This window comes from Sycon ciliatum, chromosome 5, assembly GCF_964019385.1.
Source record: "Sycon ciliatum chromosome 5, ocSycCili1.1, whole genome shotgun sequence".
In the NCBI taxonomy this organism is placed as follows: Eukaryota; Metazoa; Porifera; class Calcarea; order Leucosolenida; family Sycettidae; genus Sycon; species Sycon ciliatum.
In genome coordinates this window covers 27,602,833-27,620,098 of record NC_088647.1, presented here as the reverse complement: position 1 = coordinate 27,620,098, position 17,266 = coordinate 27,602,833, and the positions used below count along the sequence as shown (strand labels likewise).

The 17,266-nt window shown below is 44.8% G+C and overlaps 1 protein-coding gene across 2 annotated transcripts in view; it reads left to right on the top strand.

The window, feature by feature from the left end:
* LOC135818225 (arylsulfatase B-like) overlaps positions 1–16,532 on the top strand; it is a 39,879-nt gene extending 23,347 nt beyond the window's left edge. For both annotated transcript variants that reach the window (XM_065331585.1, XM_065331584.1), the window contains exons 4-15: positions 330–433; positions 1,204–1,349; positions 2,645–2,730; positions 5,882–5,986; positions 7,736–7,799; positions 8,099–8,196; positions 10,310–10,446; positions 10,933–10,994; positions 11,246–11,357; positions 12,464–12,504; positions 14,149–14,250; positions 16,022–16,532. In XM_065331585.1, coding sequence (XP_065187657.1) covers positions 330–433; positions 1,204–1,349; positions 2,645–2,730; positions 5,882–5,986; positions 7,736–7,799; positions 8,099–8,196; positions 10,310–10,446; positions 10,933–10,994; positions 11,246–11,357; positions 12,464–12,504; positions 14,149–14,250; positions 16,022–16,200 — 1,236 coding nt within the window. In that variant the 3' untranslated portion in view covers positions 16,201–16,532. The remainder of the gene's footprint in view (positions 1–329; positions 434–1,203; positions 1,350–2,644; positions 2,731–5,881; positions 5,987–7,735; positions 7,800–8,098; positions 8,197–10,309; positions 10,447–10,932; positions 10,995–11,245; positions 11,358–12,463; positions 12,505–14,148; positions 14,251–16,021) is intronic.
* Positions 16,533–17,266: the final 734 nt, after the last annotated feature.

Genomic DNA, 17,266 nt, shown 5'->3' with positions numbered 1-17,266 from the left:
GTGCTTTCTTGCAGGTTTGCCGAGTGGAAGGTTCGACGGGCTTCTCGTGTGCTCCAGACGAAGTCGTGAGTCAGTCAAGTGTGAAGTCAGTCGGCAGGAAGCACGAGCTCAAATGTTTGGAGCAGACACTTTTTTCACCAATCATCGCTGATGTCACAACATCTTTCGTGTTATTGGTATAGTGCTGTTGTCTGTCTAGCAATATGTCAGGAGGAGTACAAGTCAATCAATGGCTTCATGGATACGAATTAGTATGTTTGTAGCCACGAGGCTTATATGAATAAATTTATTCATCTGGTGGTTCACTGCTCGTTATGTTCCTATCACAGCACATTGTGATTAAGCCGGATCTTGGCTATGGACTAAACCTGAGCATTACGACCACTGCTCAGCACATGAAGTCTCTGGGATACTCAACTCACATTGTTGGAAAGTGAGTGCATCGGTTTGCTTTCATTTGTCCGTTGCGTCAGCTGTGCGTGGGTGGCTGCAGCTCTACGGAGGCTGCCTTGCATTGGGTGGGATGGGGGAAGGGGTAGAGAGGGGTATGCAATGTTCATCTGTCTAGCCAATCCAAGCCGAAATAGATGTCACCAAACGCATCCTGGTGTGCGATCTCTGCCTGAGTTATGGCAACCAATATTGAGACAGTATGAATGCCAACTACAAAAATTGTAGTGTAATGTCCCCTGTAGTGCACTTCCAGTTTTTAAACTTGGAAACAACACCGGATTCTCCTGCTGAGTGGCTTTCAATAGTTTCTTTCTGTATTATTTTTTCACGGCACTTTTAAAACCACTTACCACGTACGGCCAACCGTGAATGTCATAATTGTGTCACCAGCGGGAGGGAAGAATACGATGACAGAAGGGAACATTTTATTGTTTCAGTACCCAATGCTGTAGGCAGCAAGCTGTTTCGGCCATAAAGGCCTCGTCAGTACAGCTACGAGCTAAATAGGCCGAGCTACCAGCCTTGGTGCAAAGGAGGCAACACAGACGTCACTCTAGCGCCAGAGTGCTCAAACTACGAGAAGTAGCGGGCAATGCGTGATGCAGCAGCACTAGAGCAGCCTATCGAGAGTGCTCAACAAGACGAAAGCCGAGGAGCGTAATACCCAATGCTGTAGCCAGTGTTTTAGTATATTGTTACTTCACCCTCCCTGGCTGTGTTGGTTGGTTGCCTGCACTTTGCTTGCTTCAGGTGGCATCTTGTATTCTGCAGTAAACAGTACACTCCAACTCAGCGTGGCTTTGACTCCTTCTATGGCTACTACCTAGGAGCAGAAGACTATTACACGCATCAGCGAGCTTTACCCATTCCTGTTCCAGCAGTCCAGCTTGGTAAAAGTAAGTAAATACGCATGGCTCCAAAATATATCTATCTTATCCATCTATTTATCCATGCTCCCTATCAGTCAGCAATGTCGTTAGGTTGAGCACTCTTACCTTAGTGCGAACCCTTGCCGCTCGCCTTGTGCAACGCTCACTGCTTTTGGAGCATTTCGAGCACTCTTGGCGGGGTTTGCAGCTCTTTATAAAAATGCTTTGCTTCACGGAAACGTATTTCATTGCGAAGAGCTGCGCTTCGGTCCTCTGAGCTGTGCTGAGGAGCTCTAACAGAGCGAAACAGTTGCTGTCCACAGATTTGAGTATTTATCCATTTATACATCTATTTATATGTGTCCGAACTTGGAAGTTGCGACTTCGGCGATAATAGTCATGAAGTTGATTGTTCCAACTAGGAACACACGCTTCTTGCCGAACTTGACACTTGACTAACTCACGACTGCCATCCGGAGGAGCACGTCGCACCGGATGGCAGTCGTGAGTAAGTCAAGTGTCAAGTTCGGCAAGAAGCGTGTGTTCCTAGTTGGAACAATCAACTTCATATATAACTGTCTATCAATTTATCCATCTATCTACCTATCCATCCATCCATCCAACCATCCATCCATCCGTCCGTCTGTCTGTCTGTCTGCCTGTCTCTCTGTCTGTCTATCTATCTATCAGTTTGTCTATTGATCTACTCAATCTCCAGACGGCTGGCTATGTCAGGCTTGCTAGGTCTCATCACCGGTGCTACAAGAAAATAGTCAAACCCATGTCAATGAAGCCTAGTGATTAACAAACATTTTTTAAGAACCTGCCCAAAGCACAAGTCAGAGTGCTCTAGTGACTAGAGATTTGCACGATATATCTATCGGTTTACATGTCTGCACAGTTGGGTGCCTGTGTCATGCAATACTGGAGATCTGAAGCATGCAACAGAGCGAGACTATAATTATACTGACTGTTATCAGTATCGTCCCGTTCCTGTAGTGTGATTTGCCAATCTACAGTTGCCAATCTACAGTTGTATGTGATGGATACTCTAGCTTGGCCTTTGTTGGTGTGCCATTGTGCCTGTCCTTCTAACTGCCTGTCTGTGTGTCTGTGTGTCTGTCTGTCTGTCTCTCTGTCTGTCTCTCTGTCTGTAACTCTGTCTGCCTGTCTATCTCTCTATCTATTGGCATGTCAGTGTCTCAGTTGCTCGCTCTACAACCATCTCTTTTTTTAAATGTTATCAATACTTTCATTGTGCTTTAGCGGTGTTGTCTAGATTTTGTCTAAATCAGCAATTATCTCACTTATTGTTCTGGCAGAGGTCGTAGTTTCAGGCTTGGACTTTCATCGTGACACAGCGGAGTCTTACAGCAATGTCCTGGATGACAACGGTACCTACTCTGCGGTAAGCGGTGATGGATACCAGTGGATCAGTACGATGAAAATCTTTTGAGCAGACGACGATTACCGTGAAGTCGCAGATAAAAGCCGGGTTTGCATACAAGCACATCGCAGATAGGAGCCTGAAAATGAAACAGGTAAAATGCATATAAGCCTGTCGCGCGTAGAAGCCTGCTTCTATGCAAGCGCGGATCAGCTAGGTCAAGAGTGCATGCGCTATGTACGGTGCATAGTAAAACTGCCATCATACCGGTAGTCATTGGTAGATCTACGCGTGACGCGCGTAGAAGCCTGGCATAGAAGCCTGGCAAAAATGTCAGTGGTGCATATAAGCATGGTTTGCATACAAGCCTGGTGTGCATTAAAGCCTGATGCAGAAAGCGGCTTATATGCTTATAAGCCCGGCTTTTATCCGCGACTTTACGGTACATGATAAGGCGATGATGTATTTGGACATGTTGTAAGATATTGGATCATGTGATTGACTTGCTACTTTCTGTACTTTGTCATGTGGTGACTTGAATCTGTCATCAAGTATGTGTCCCTTGTTGCTAAGGCTGGCAGTTCTGGCTTATCTAGCTGGTAGGCCCACAAGTAATTACAATATTATTTTACACAATTCAGTAGACACTTTTTCTATCAAACGTTTTCTTTCCCTTCTCTTCAGGATAGTACAGGGAATGTTGGAAATTAGAAAAACACATAACTATATAGAGAATGAAAGAAAGAAAAAGTCAACACTTCAACATAGGTGTTAAAAATGATTAAAGTGTTAAAAACTCAAAAACAAACAGCTGCAAGTTGTAGACAAACACGTTGAACACATCAGGGAACACTTGTCACACTTTCACGAGGACCAAGAAACCTGCGAGAACTTTTTAACAACCCTAAACGGACTACATCCTGCATTAAAATTCACTGCAGAAGGTGAACGGGACGGTGTGATATCCTTCTTAGATGTCAATATTACCCGCAACAACGACACCAAGAGTTTAGACATGACGGTTTACAGAAAACCCACCTTTACTGGCTTGTATATTCCATGGGGAAGCTACACACCAACTAAATCCAAAGTTCACCTTGTCAAAGCACTAGTCTATCGTGCCCATCGAATCTGCTCTCCTCACCTTCTTCAAGAAGAACTGAGGCGGCTCACATCAATTTTGACAAACAATGGATACCCCTCGTCACTACTAACAAAACTTATTAATAACAAACCAATCACGCAGGATCCGAAACCATTTGGACCGGACAGGTGCCCCGTGGTACTACGCTTACCCTGGGTGGGTGCTGGTTCTGCGCGCGTCGAGAAGGAGGTGCGCAACATTGTCTGTTCGTCTTACCCGTGCGTGAAATTGTATTTAGTATTTGGAACGACGCGTGCGTTCAGTGTGAAGAAGGACGTTCTACCTACCCTTAGTAGAAGCAACCTTATCTATTTTTTTCAGTGCCGATAATTTGAAGATCGGTACGTAGGTAGAACTCTTCAACACCTGGGCGCACGCATCCGTCAACATGTGCCGTTAGGTCTTGTCCCTGTTGACGCTCGTGGTACTCGTCCTCGTCGTGGCCGTCCTCCAAAATGTGCTGTGCAGTCCGATACTGGAACGCCTTTGTCTGCGTCCAGTGTAGATGTACGCATGCGCGCCTCCGCCTCGACGGGCGGGGAGCTTGGCCCATCTCAGACAAGCGTGAGGAAGCGAGGGAGACCGTCTCGAAAACCACCCAATGTGACACTGGAGCTCATAGACACCGGAAGAGTTACCAGAAGCAAGGTGAAGAGACGGAGTACTGGGGATCTGAATACGTCGATAATGGAAGTGACAACAACGATCAACAAGAGGAAACGAGGAAGACCAAGAAGTGACACGAAAACGGCCATGAAATCAACAAAAACGGACATGAAATCAACGGACGTTGGAGGTGTGGACCGGAGCAACCAACCAAACAAGCCTAACGGAAGAGAACAACGGCAGGCGTCGAAGGTGACAGAGCTAAGTGATCGGACATCGTCCATCAAGCGTCATTTGTCGGGCAGTGCTAGTTGTTGTAAGTTGTATAGTGATGATATCTTTTCGATTTTGACTCGTGGAAGGTCTAAGTTACATCTTGCTGTGTTAGAAGCTCTGTATATTCGTAAACTAGATCCAGAACTATGTGTACAGAAGGAGAATGTGTTATCGTTGCAGTTGTTTGGTGTCACACCTCGTGAAAGTGTGACAAGTGTTCCCTGATGTGTTCAACGTGTTTGTCTACAACTTGCAGCTGTTTGTTTTTGAGTTTTTAACACTTTAATCATTTTTAACATCTATGTTGAAGTGTTGACTTTTTCTTTCTTTCATTCTCTATATAGTTATGTGTTTTTCTAATTTCCAACATTCCCTGTACTATCCTGAAGAGAAGGGAAAGAAAACGTTTCATAGAAAAAGTGTCTACTGAATTGTGTGGATTTGCGTCGTTGCATGCGAATACGTATTACGAAACTGTTTTTTCCCACCGCCTCCAAACTACTGTTTGAATATTATTTTAATTCGTATAATTCATTAGTTCATGCATTATTCATTTGGCCTGGGTAGCTACTTGCGCGTCCATGTTTGCCATAGCTACCCAGGCCCTTTATATTGCGTTGCTCTCTCTTCAACTCTCTCTCTTCAATAAGCTCTCTTCAATAATCTTCCTCTTCAATAATCACCATGTAGTCGTTTCGTTCGTCTTGGTCTCTTGTCCCGTTTCAAATAAATGTCGTTCCACCAACCTACCTTTTCTCGTCGTCACTATCTTGTTCATACTGCGTCGGTCGAGCGCCATTGCCAAAGTAGGGAGGGAGAGAGAAAGAGAGAGAGAATGATAGACAGAGACCGACAGACAGACAGACAGACAGACAGACAGACAGACAGACAGACAGACAGACAGACAGATAGACAGAAAGACAGACATACAGACATAGAGAGACAGAGAGAGACAGGCAGACAGAGAGACAGAGAGACAGACAGAGAGGCAGAGAAACAGAGAGAGAGAGAGAGAGAGAGAGAGAGAGAGAGAGAAAAAGAGAGAGAGAGAGAGAGAGAGAGAGAGAGAGAGAGAGAGAGAGAGAGAGAACATCCATGCACCAGTTGAGCATTTTTGCTCTGCCCTTTGTGCATTATGCCATGCAGTATTTGTTCAGCAGAGAGGCCATCAACATTGTGAAGAAGCACAACGCATCAGCTGGTCCCCTCTATATGTATCTGCCATTCCAATCAGTCCATAATCCTCTAGAGGTAAGTGCATGATTCACATAATCCCTGCTTCTTTGCCCCTTGTCTGCGAATGCTGTGTGTGAGGTCTGGAGTACTCAGTTGTTAATTACTTTGCTTTCAAGGCACACTGCCATGCGTTTGTTGTAGGGTGAAAGTTGGCACTGTGATTCCGAGTTCGAGTACTCTGATTTTCTCCGATCGAATATTCGAGTATTCGAGTATTTTTCATCTCCTAAAAATTGTACACCAAGGGCTTTAAAATAACATGATACAACCCTGATTGAACCGAGTGGCAGTCATTTTTCTCTGGTATATTGGTTGGTGGGTCATTTGGGCTCTCTCTACTCGTGAACAAATGTTCACCACACAGTCTGCACATCACCATCTGCCGACTGCTGCCCTGAAACTGCAGATTTCTGTAGTTAATGCATGTACTATGTCTGAACGAGTACATGTACTCTGATTTATTCCGAGTACGATTATTTTTGAAAAAACCGAGCGAGTACTCGAGTACACGGTATAATTGTTTCACCCCTAGTTTGTTGTCAATTGGGTGCACGTGAAGTGTGAATTTTAGCGTATTCTTCTGCAACTTTCATGTTCATGTTTTCATACACTTGGTGTTTGCTGCTGCCCCCTTTCTGATGCCCTGACGGTATTTTTTGCTTAAAATGTTGGCTGTGGAAAAGTGCTCAAGATGGAGGTGTTTTCAAGCCCAAATGCAGCCCAAACTAAACTATGTCATGTCTCAGAAGTATGTACATGGCCAGCAATTGCATGTCATCACGTATGTTAAAATCAACATAATTTTGCGAATTGACCTTTTTTCAGCATCACTTTTCAACGAGGACTAAGCAGAGTCGGCCGAACGAAGCCTAGAGGAAGAGAATCATCCCGTCCACTTCACCATCACGATACTGACATAGGTACGAGACAAAAACAACGAAAAAATACACAAGAAAACTGTACACCCACCGCCGCGCTGACTTTGGTCTGAGAATTTTCCATTACAATTAGAATGTACAAAGAGCATTCCAAAATCAGCTACAGACGTACCTTTGTCTCTCTCTACTCATTTTTCAAGGCACTTAAGTCGTCTGTCCACTTTCAAACCAGGAATAAGACATCCTAGTGGTCCTTTTCAGCTGCTCCACGAGCGCAGGTTATGTTCACCAAGGGCCGCAGAGCAGCATCCGTTCCAGAAAAACAGCTAAAATGCGAGACGGCATGCCTGAGTACATGAGTACATGCAGAAAATAGTCCTTTTCAGCGTTTCTGCTCCAAACAGCAATTAGCTTCGACTAGCTACAAAGATTACACCGAATGATCAAACAACAACCATTTTTCTTCAGTTTTTTCGGCAGAAGGCTGCCTTATGCTTGGCCCAGCAGGCCAAAAATCACACCTCCGAGGAGTACAAAAATTACAACTCTCAAATGTCCTCGATTGCTGGCCATGAGTTCAATATATTCAGTCCTGCTCTTGTAGCAGTTGAGCACTCTCATGTGGGGTAGTGGTACTAGTGCCTTTGCTGTTTGTGCTATGCAGAGCTCACTGACTTGTCAGTTTGAGCACTCGGGCAAGGTACATTCGGGCCTGGCTTAAATCTGGCTTTGGAAAATTTATTTTTCATTGCTATCAGGTTCGGCTTCATTTTCTCCGTGCTGTGCTTATGAGTCCACAAAAGACGAAACAGTACTGTCCGTAGATTGAGTAAGTTCACTGGAAAGTGCCAATATGTCGTCTTACCGTATGTCTGCCTTTTTGTAGGCTCCGTTGCGCTTTCTGGAGATGTACTCAACCATCAAGGATAAAAATAGGCGAACTCTATCTGGTCAGGACACGAGAATTCCTAAGTGGTATAGTAACTGCAATGTTTTCGCACCCTTGAGGTGCTATTTATCCGTGTGCTGCACTGGTTCTGGTTGCTTTATTTCACTTGATGAGAAAGCATGAACATTTGTATGTGGAATCCTTGCATTCTGATAGTGGTGAGTAAGGGCTTGAAGTTTGCACTTTCTCTTGCGGTGATGTTTTGTTGCCAAGAAAGGTGTTCACTTTTGCACTGCGAACATTTTTGAACACTTGAGAAAAGCTGTGCACTTGCGCTGGGCGTTTATATTCACTGCACAGCAATGGTGTCAGCCATGGATGAAGCAATTGCCAACATCACGCAGGCGTTCAAGGACCAGGGACTCTGGAACAACACCATGCTGATATTCACAACGGATGTAAGACTCATAATGTTCTGTAACTTTGTCCACTGTGCAGTCGACTTTTCTAAAAGTGCTGGTAAAGAATTGAATTCCTTTGGAGGCCATTTGTGATATTCTCAGGTTAGTGAGTTCGTTAGATCTCGCCTTATCCGGGCATGTTGGTGAGCAAATTTCTTATATCTCGGACCATTCGTACTGATTGCATGCAACGTAATGGTAACGACATGTCATGACAATCAATATTTCGGCACTGTGTTGTGTTGACAACCCATGTTTTTATAACTAAACTCCATTCATTGGAAATAGTCCCGCTAGCTTGTGAAAGGCGAATGCAAAAACCTGTTATAAACTCGAAAAACCTTGTGATCTGCCTCTCGATACATTTTACCATGGCATACCTGGCCTTATTTTGTAAAACCTGGCTGAATTTCTAATTCCGTGTCCTTGGGCTTTACTGGACTCAGAAGTGGCGAGGAATAATTACACAGGTCACACAAGGCAAGATGTACTGTCATTTTCTTGATATCTACAACTATTAATATTATTATTTTTATTCCACAATCACGATGACATAGTGTCAATAAGCATATGATGCGGGCGATTTTAACCAGCCGTGGTGGGGACAACTGAGAAAAACAAGGAGAAGAAAAAGAGAAAACAAAACAAAAGGAGTACTAAAGGAACCTGGAGAGAGGGGTATGAAGATTAGGCTAGCAATGGAAAACAACGAATTCAATTCAATTCAACTTAGGCGCGGGCAGAATGGAACAAAATGCAGCGAAGGTGTCACGAGACTTTACCTCCTGCGGAAGCCGAGACCAATGAGAATAGGACTTGAACAGAGGAGATTTTAAAAATATCGATGTTCTGGCAAGTGAGAAATGGAGAGAACATCTAGTACGCGAGCTATTATTGAACCAGCTTAAATGCGCAAGTGCATGAGGAGGAGCAAGTTGAAGCTTAATACGGTGAATGACTTTGCATGCCGAGTGGGGAAAGCGTTCTGAGAGAGGGGAAGAGGAAGCCAAAATGTATAGCGTCTGAGAGGAGGTCAGAGGGGGCATGCGAAATATTAATCGAAATAATTTACGGTGGGTGACTTCTAACCGATGCATAAGAGCGGAGGATAGACCGGAGGACCAAACGAGAGAGCAGTAATCAAACAAAGGAAGAACATAAGAGTGATAAATTTGTATTCGACAACCATGGTGTAGATGGGAGATGTGAGGAGAAATGCAGCCTATCGCAGAGCAAACTCGCTTTTCAATATAGGTTACGTGCGAATCCCAGGACAAGTCACGGTTCATCAAGAAATATACCAAGGTGTTTGTGATTTTTAACAATGTTGATAGCAATGGGATCATCAGGGAAAGTAAAAAGCCGAGTCGTAAAGAGGGTGAGGTCACTGGAGGGTCGTGGGGGGATACAAAGGATTGCCGTTTTCGACACATTGGGGCGGAGTTTCCACTTCGACATCCAGCGCACAACGTGATTAATGTGATACTGTAGCGAGTCGCAGGCTTGTAATAAGCCTGGCTCGGTTATATGGAGCGCTGTATTGTCCGCGTAGAGTGAGGTATGATCCAAACCTGCCAAATCATTAACGTATGCGATGAACAATAGAGGCCCCAAGATAGAGCCCTGGGGCACTCCAGAGTGGACTGTTAGAGGGGCGGACAGGGCATGTCCAATTCGGACACTCGACGTTCAGTGAGATAGCTGGTGCTATGGTAAAAAGGAGAAGGACAACATGTTACGAGTTATGACTAACTGTTCACCAACGTAACCAGATCATATACAGTCAGCGAGTGAGACAAAATGGCACAAAATGGACAAGGAGTACTGAGACATTCAGCGACCTGACACCTAGCTCCAACCCTTCTCCACTTCTCCTTTTTTACCATAATTAAATTGGCTCACCATCCGAGTTCAACTTTGCAGGTCTACAACTCTACGTGGAAGACGCCGAAAAGTTAGAGTGCCAGTTTCCAATGAATGGGCTGCAGAGAGGGGCTAGAAAAGTGTCTGGCAGACAGGATTACCAAGATCTGGGGAGTTTTACTGTAGTTTCAACAGCCCGCAGTCTTGCTTTTCTTGACCCTAACTCCATGTGTTTTTTTGCATTCAGAACGGAGGACCAGTCACACAAGGTGCCAACAACTGGCCATTGCGTGGCAGCAAAGCCACGGTGTGGGAAGGTGGCACGCGCGGCTCGGCGTTCATTCATGGATTCATGCTGAACAAGACCGGATATACATATAACGGGTATGTAGTGGTCGCGCTCATTTTTTAGCACTTTTTTGTATAATTGTATCACTCCATTCATCATTTATTGCTGTGCTGTACCGTATTGTTCTTCAGTCACGAAAATACACTGAGAGTGACAAGAAAATCGATTTTGGTTTAACCTCTTTGAGACTTCTTCGTTGTGTGGCGTGACCGCGGAACTAAAACTATTCATTGCTATCATTAAAACATTGCCTCCAGGTCGCCTATTTGTAGTATACTATGTGAATACATAATAGTTATGCTTAACGCTCTTAATGCTCTTAATGCTCTTAACGCTCTTAACGCTTCACGCTCTCTAAGCTTAACGCAGCCAAGAATACAGGCCTAGTTCCACCTCTTTTTTCCTCCGCCACCAACCTAGAAGGTTGCCGTCATCAAAAGGTAAAATACACCTTTAAAAGTGCCATGATTCTGATGATCTGCTTGTCCCACACGCATGTGACCATTGCCTGTGACTTGCAGCTTGACTCATGCGGTCGACTGGTATCCGACTGTTGTGTCCATGGCCGGTGGAAAAGTCGAAGGTAAGACCGTGTGCGGTAACCAATGCTCTTTCTTCAAAACTTGGAGGATTAGTGGAGAGGCGGCTTGAAAGCTGTGAGAATAGGCACATCAACTTTACACCATAGAAAATACATTCAATGTACCTATTGGGTCATTTTAAAGTATGGACTGTTTTCTCTTGTGTCTTTACAAGTGAAACAACTGGTATTAGGCCTCATTTGGACCGCATGTATGCAATCAGGCCCGAACTGTCGTTGGTTCCTTTCTGCAGATCCTGAAATGGATGGCATGGACATGTGGCCAGCGTTGCAGAACAACTTGACGTCACCCAGAACTGGTTTTGTGTACAACATCGACAAGACCGGGGATGTGTCGGCTATCAGGTACTTGACAGATTATTAACATCCGATATACTGTAAAAGCAAAAATTTTCGGTGGTGCAATTTTCGGTATTCTCCAAGGCTCGGTGGTGGGACGTGACATTTTCGGTAAAACCCGTTTTCCAGGTAAGTGTACTTGTACTACATGTATACGGTACCGGTAGTACCGAAATTTTTGGTACGTTTTATTTTCGGTAATAATTGTCGGCACCGAAGTTACCGAAAATAGAACACCACCGAAAATTTCTGCTTTTACAGTCGTGCCAAAACTTTCACTTGGTAACTGGCAGGGTGATGTGAAGGCAGCTCTCTTCGTCAGACAATTTTAGAATATCAGCAGAAAAATATAGGAATCAAATGACCAAAGAGCTACAAGTTACGCTATAATATCCGCTAACATCACCAGTTACTTTACAATCAGCTCATGTGATAACATTGCACGACACTGACCAACGGTATGTGACGTTCTACACCGAACTGGCAAACAGGTCTAGCACATCTCGGGTACGGACGCCAACAGCCTTCCAACTTGAAAGATTCTAAGTTAAAGAAATAACATAAGGAGGTTACAAGTTGGAAGGCTGTTGGAGTGCGCATCCAAGATGTGCTAGACCTGTTTGCCAGTTAGTTGTGGAACGTCAGTACCGTTTATCAGTGTCGTGCAATGTTATTGCATGAGCTGATTGTAAAGTAACTGCTGGTGGTAGTGGGTAGTATAGAGTAACTTGTAGCTCTTTGGTCCTCTTTTCTTCTTATAAATTAGTCCTTGGCTCTTCTCACGAGTCTACTTAAAAATATTATCATTCTGCGTTCAGTTTGCAGTGTTTGTCACATTACTTCAAAGTTTACATAGGTTAGGTCGAACAACATATTGTTTGAGTCCAGATTGGAAACCTGACCAGTTCCTCCGGCCCAAATTTCATAATTATGTCTCTTCTTGAGGCAAACATTATCGAGGTCATAGTCCCTTGTACTACTTTAGTCTTGTTGCTCTGCAAACTCCACCTGAACATTTCTCTCTCTCTCTCTCTCTCTCTCTCTCTCTCTCTCTCTCTTTCTCTCTCTCTCTCCCTCTCTCTCTCTCACTTTCTTTGCCTCATGTTTTCCAGAGTGGGGAAGTATAAATATATCAAGGGCAATCCGGGAATTGGTGAGTACATGTTGTCAAATTGTTTCTTGCCTAGAGCCATAACCAAACAGCACATAGTCACTGCTATGAATAGTGTAGGCCTCAGTGGGTAGGCATTGGGTCTTGACTTAGGTCTTGACTTGGGTCTTGACTTGGGTCTTGACTTGGGTCTTGAGGAACTTGTCACATTTCTATCGTATCAGTTGTGCCTAGCGAACAGAACTCAGTGCCGTCAAAAGCCTCCAAGTTATTACCTGCCCAACATACATACCCTTCACCCTTTTATCTCTGTCTGTTAAACTCAAGCTAAGCCCGATTAACATATTGCCGATAGGAACTACCAGTGTGGTTCGCACATTTAGTGCATCGCATGCCCATGCACCAGTGTATGTTACGGTATGCACTGGAGATATTATGATTTTTCCACTACGCGCAAGTCAGGTCCGAAAGTTAGTGCTCTGTACCCTGCCGAAAGTTAGTATGGGTGTGACCACTAAATTTGAAAGCTAAGTACGTTCCTATTTGCAGACTTTTACAGTACTCATGTCAACCAACCATGCACATCCACTAACATCGCCGCTGGTATCATTAATTCGCAGGTATTGTGATGCAAATGTTTTAGTAGGGGATTGACAGTCAGTGCATAGGTGCACGTGTTGTTCGTAGGATTACATGCTCGTTCTGTTTTATCAACACTTCCGCCACAGCCATGCGCGTACGCAGGGGGGGGGGGGGGGGGGTTCCCGTTGCCCGGAACCCCCCCCCCCCCCAAACGTTCCAAACGAACAGCGTTTTTGGGCAGTTTTTGGTAGGATGCATGATCAATCTGGCAAGAATGCAAAACTTCAAAAGATCGTAACTCAATCAAATCTCGCTCAAATCCAACGATCCAAATATCCAGGTCGAATAGAAAACTCTCAGCTGTCGGGTGAAACAATTTACGAAGCGCTGCGAGCAATGTATCGAGAGATAAATCATTCGTAAGTTGAGCCGCGATCTCGGCAGTTTCAAAAGCGCGCAGTGCGACTTGAGTATCGAGAATTTGAGATTTTCGTCGCGCTGATTTCCTCAAATTTGCAGGGGCTTCACTTGTGATATTTTCAAGAGAACACAGCAAAAAAATCGAAACTCTGCGATCAATAAAAACGAAATCGCTGGAGCAGGACGCGTTTGGGCCTGTTTGGGGCAATTTTCGCACCGTCGCTGCACTCTGCCGCTATAGCCTATACGGCTATAGGCTAGCGCTGGATATGTACGTGTAGATCTACATGACTGTACTGTGTCCTGGGTATCATGGTCGACCTCATTCTCTCCCTGGTACCTTTCCACTTCCAAGAAGCCCAAGATAATGAAGATTGAGTGAGTAGAACTGAAGTTATGATCCAAACAACATGAAAAATGCATAATTTTGAAAATTTCCTAGGGCTCTTTAGAAAGGGTTAAAACTTAAAACTCATCGTTTGGGATTCGGTTGGAAACCCCCCTAGAGGTGACCCTGCGTACGCGCCTGACAGCTCCTTGAAAAGATGGCCTCTCAAGCGCAATTGAGAAAACACTTGCATATCCATCAATACTTCGGCCCTGGGTCATTATAAGGTTGATAAGAACCAGAGAGCGAGGTGTAAAAGGAGCACGTGCATGTTTTGTGTTCTATCTGTCCATCAGGTGGCTGGTATCCTGCACCTACAGTTGATCTTGCCCTGGAGGATTATGGTGATGACGGCGAAATCTCAGCAGACAAGGGACCTTGGCTGTTTGACTTGGATGGTAGGGTGCTGTTTGGCTGTGTTGTATCATATACCGCCCTCTGGCGATAAAGCCTATTGGCTTCTTTCTGGTGTGACTCTTGTGCAGGCTTGAACATGGGTGCTTTGGCTTTTTGGTGTGTGGTGTGTAGAAATATATGGAATGGTATAGCGCGGTGTGGTATGGTCTTTGGTTGTGTGTCTGTGTGTATTATCTTCTCTTTTAAAAATCGATGTATATGGTCCGGCATGCTTGTGGAGAAGACGCTACTGAAGACTGGTTCAGTCCAGTGTTATCCAGATCATTGACCAGGTATTGCGGGTGTGCAATTCATAAGTGCTCCCGCTGGAAATACATATACGAGGATATGCATCGACATCCTAGTTTGTCACCCCCAGTCAAGGCACTCGTAAACTCTCTAAGTCAAAGGCAAATCCAAAACTGAAATGTGTCGTTTACCCGTAGAGTGCTTGGCTGTCTTCAATGGCTTCAGGCCTGAGTGGCAGAGGTGATAACATAGCAAAGAAAGTGGCATATGGACAATAAGAAGAAACGAGTGACCACAAAACATGCACGCTCAAAAATACAAGTAGTGCAGTCATTCTACATTCCGACGATAACTATCAACTTCAGGCTCTTGATGATGAGCATTGTGCAGGAACATGTGCAGCGCTACTGAATTGTACTTTGAGAAGCAGTAACACACGATCCATTATAAAAGTCGTCATTATCATCAAAAGAGACGAACGTCCAACACCAGCCTCCAGCCGTGCAGAGTATATCTGCCTTAATCTCAACCAGCATATGGCTCGCATTTGGCTCCTTCCACAAGGGTGTGACATGGCCTAGAATCCCATCTGCCATAACTGTTTGATGTGGCACAACCCCTCTCCCGATTGAAGGGTGAAGCGCAAGGCATAGCTTCACGAGGCAATGCAATGCGCTCTATGTTGTAAGGTCAAATGCATACAAAACACGTCCAGCATGTACGGTGCTGCTCAATGAAATCCGATCAAATGAGTCAAGTTTACGACTTGCACCATCTCGCAGCCCAGTCACCGTAGGTCTAGGGCTGAGCAATGCCCAGAGCGTACTTGAGTGGCTCGACTGGATTTCATGGAGCAGCTCTGGACATGCATGCACATACCAGTACATGTCCAGGGCGACACAGTTAGTGAATGTAAACGAACGGTTTTTCTTGGGAAGAAGAAGCACCGTCTTAATTGCCAGATATTCATATGTGTTTAAATTAGCACACAAGATAGATTGGAAGCTGTGTCGCAACTCTGAGTTTCACGTATTACTACGATCATCAGGCAAGGCTCTTCCCTACATGGGTATTGAGCACTCTTCGCACAGTGAAGCACACCACTTGATTACGTATGGGTTTATAATGATAGTTTGCAGGTTATAGAATGGAACACCCCCAGCACAACGTGTTAATGCGGCAGAGTTAGTGACCGACTGTTTGAAGTCTTCGTGTACGTGTGAATGCGCATGTGCAGGAACTGTTAAGTGGGACATGTACACGAAGGTTTGTGCAGTGGTGTTGAGTTGCCTGATGATTGCGTCGTATGAACCTCAGAGCTGCAACAAACTAGACTTGTGCTCTGCTATTCTGTTTCGGATGTTGAGATTTTTTCTTTCTCTTTTTTCTCTACAAAATCCACATATCTCCAGACACTGGGGTGAATAATGGAGTGTGGTGGTGGGGCCCATTAAGCTCCGCCGACCAGAGGTCTCGATAAGATATAAGTTTCTTCTCTTGTTTTTACCCTTGAATTGTGTGCAGTTGACCCATTAGAGAAGAACAATCTCTACTCAAGTATGCCAGACCAGGTGAAGGTGATGGAGGCCCAGCTGGCCGAGTACATGGAGGGATACGTCAACGACCTCTATAGCCAGCACCAGCCAGATCCCAAATGCAACCCAGATCTCTTCAACGGAGCCTGGTCATCAGGATGGTGCTGATTACTAGTGTGATAGTATCCATCATGTCCTGGTAACAACACATCGCTTTATTACGATTTGGGTCGATTTTGATACTATAATTATGTATAATCATTTCCACCTGAGTCACAGAGTACTACGCATCTGGACTCCAGGTAGTCGTAACAAACAAATGGCAAACCGAAAACAATGGGTCTATGTAATATTATAATTAAATAATTCAGAATACTTTTGCTTTCTCCCATGCCGAGCTGCCCAGCATGCCTGCGTCATCTCCCAGGACTCTACTTGCTTCTCAGAGTCTGGTATCGTGAATTGATTGATGGGTGCTGAGCCAAATTGGCCGTGGTAAATTGCTCAGGCTCCGTGTCTTTTGCGTATCTTGTATGTGCGATCCTACACGACCCTGTGTTTGTGACACATGCAAGTCTTTGGTATGCATATAATTCTTCTAAGCTAACAACTATGCGTGGGGGACACGTTATCAGTACATAACAGGGGTGGATACAGAGATCTCTTCAGGGGGATCCCAGTTTAGCCCAAACCGAATGTCTGATACATGTACATGCATACAGTTTCTAGTAGTACTTTCACGAAATTTAAGGGGTTCCACGGAAGCCACGGAACACCCCCCCCCCCCCCCCTACACACACACACCCTCTGGATCAGCCCCTGAATACAGTCAACTTCGCTAATAGCGACTGCGGATGCAACGACAAGTCGTGCACAACGACAGAATTTCCATGCTCAGAGCAAAGTCCATTCTACCTGTATACATGTAATGAGACTTCGGGCATAACGACACTTCGCGAATAAGGACACTGTTCTGATGCCCGGCTGAGTGTCGTTATACGCAAAGTTCACTGTATGCTGAGATGAACTATTCACCGGTATCGCATTTATGTAAATAGTCAAGTACAACCCTATCTTGCTTCTACGTTCTAGCATTCCACTGTCCTACCCATCTTTTAAGTTTGATGTTCATGGTCGAGTAAAACCTGTAACTAAAGACCCCCGTGACTAGGGACCAGCCTGGTACAGCAGACCACTTCGCCAGGCACGGACGGCCTGGTCTCACGTTCATAAT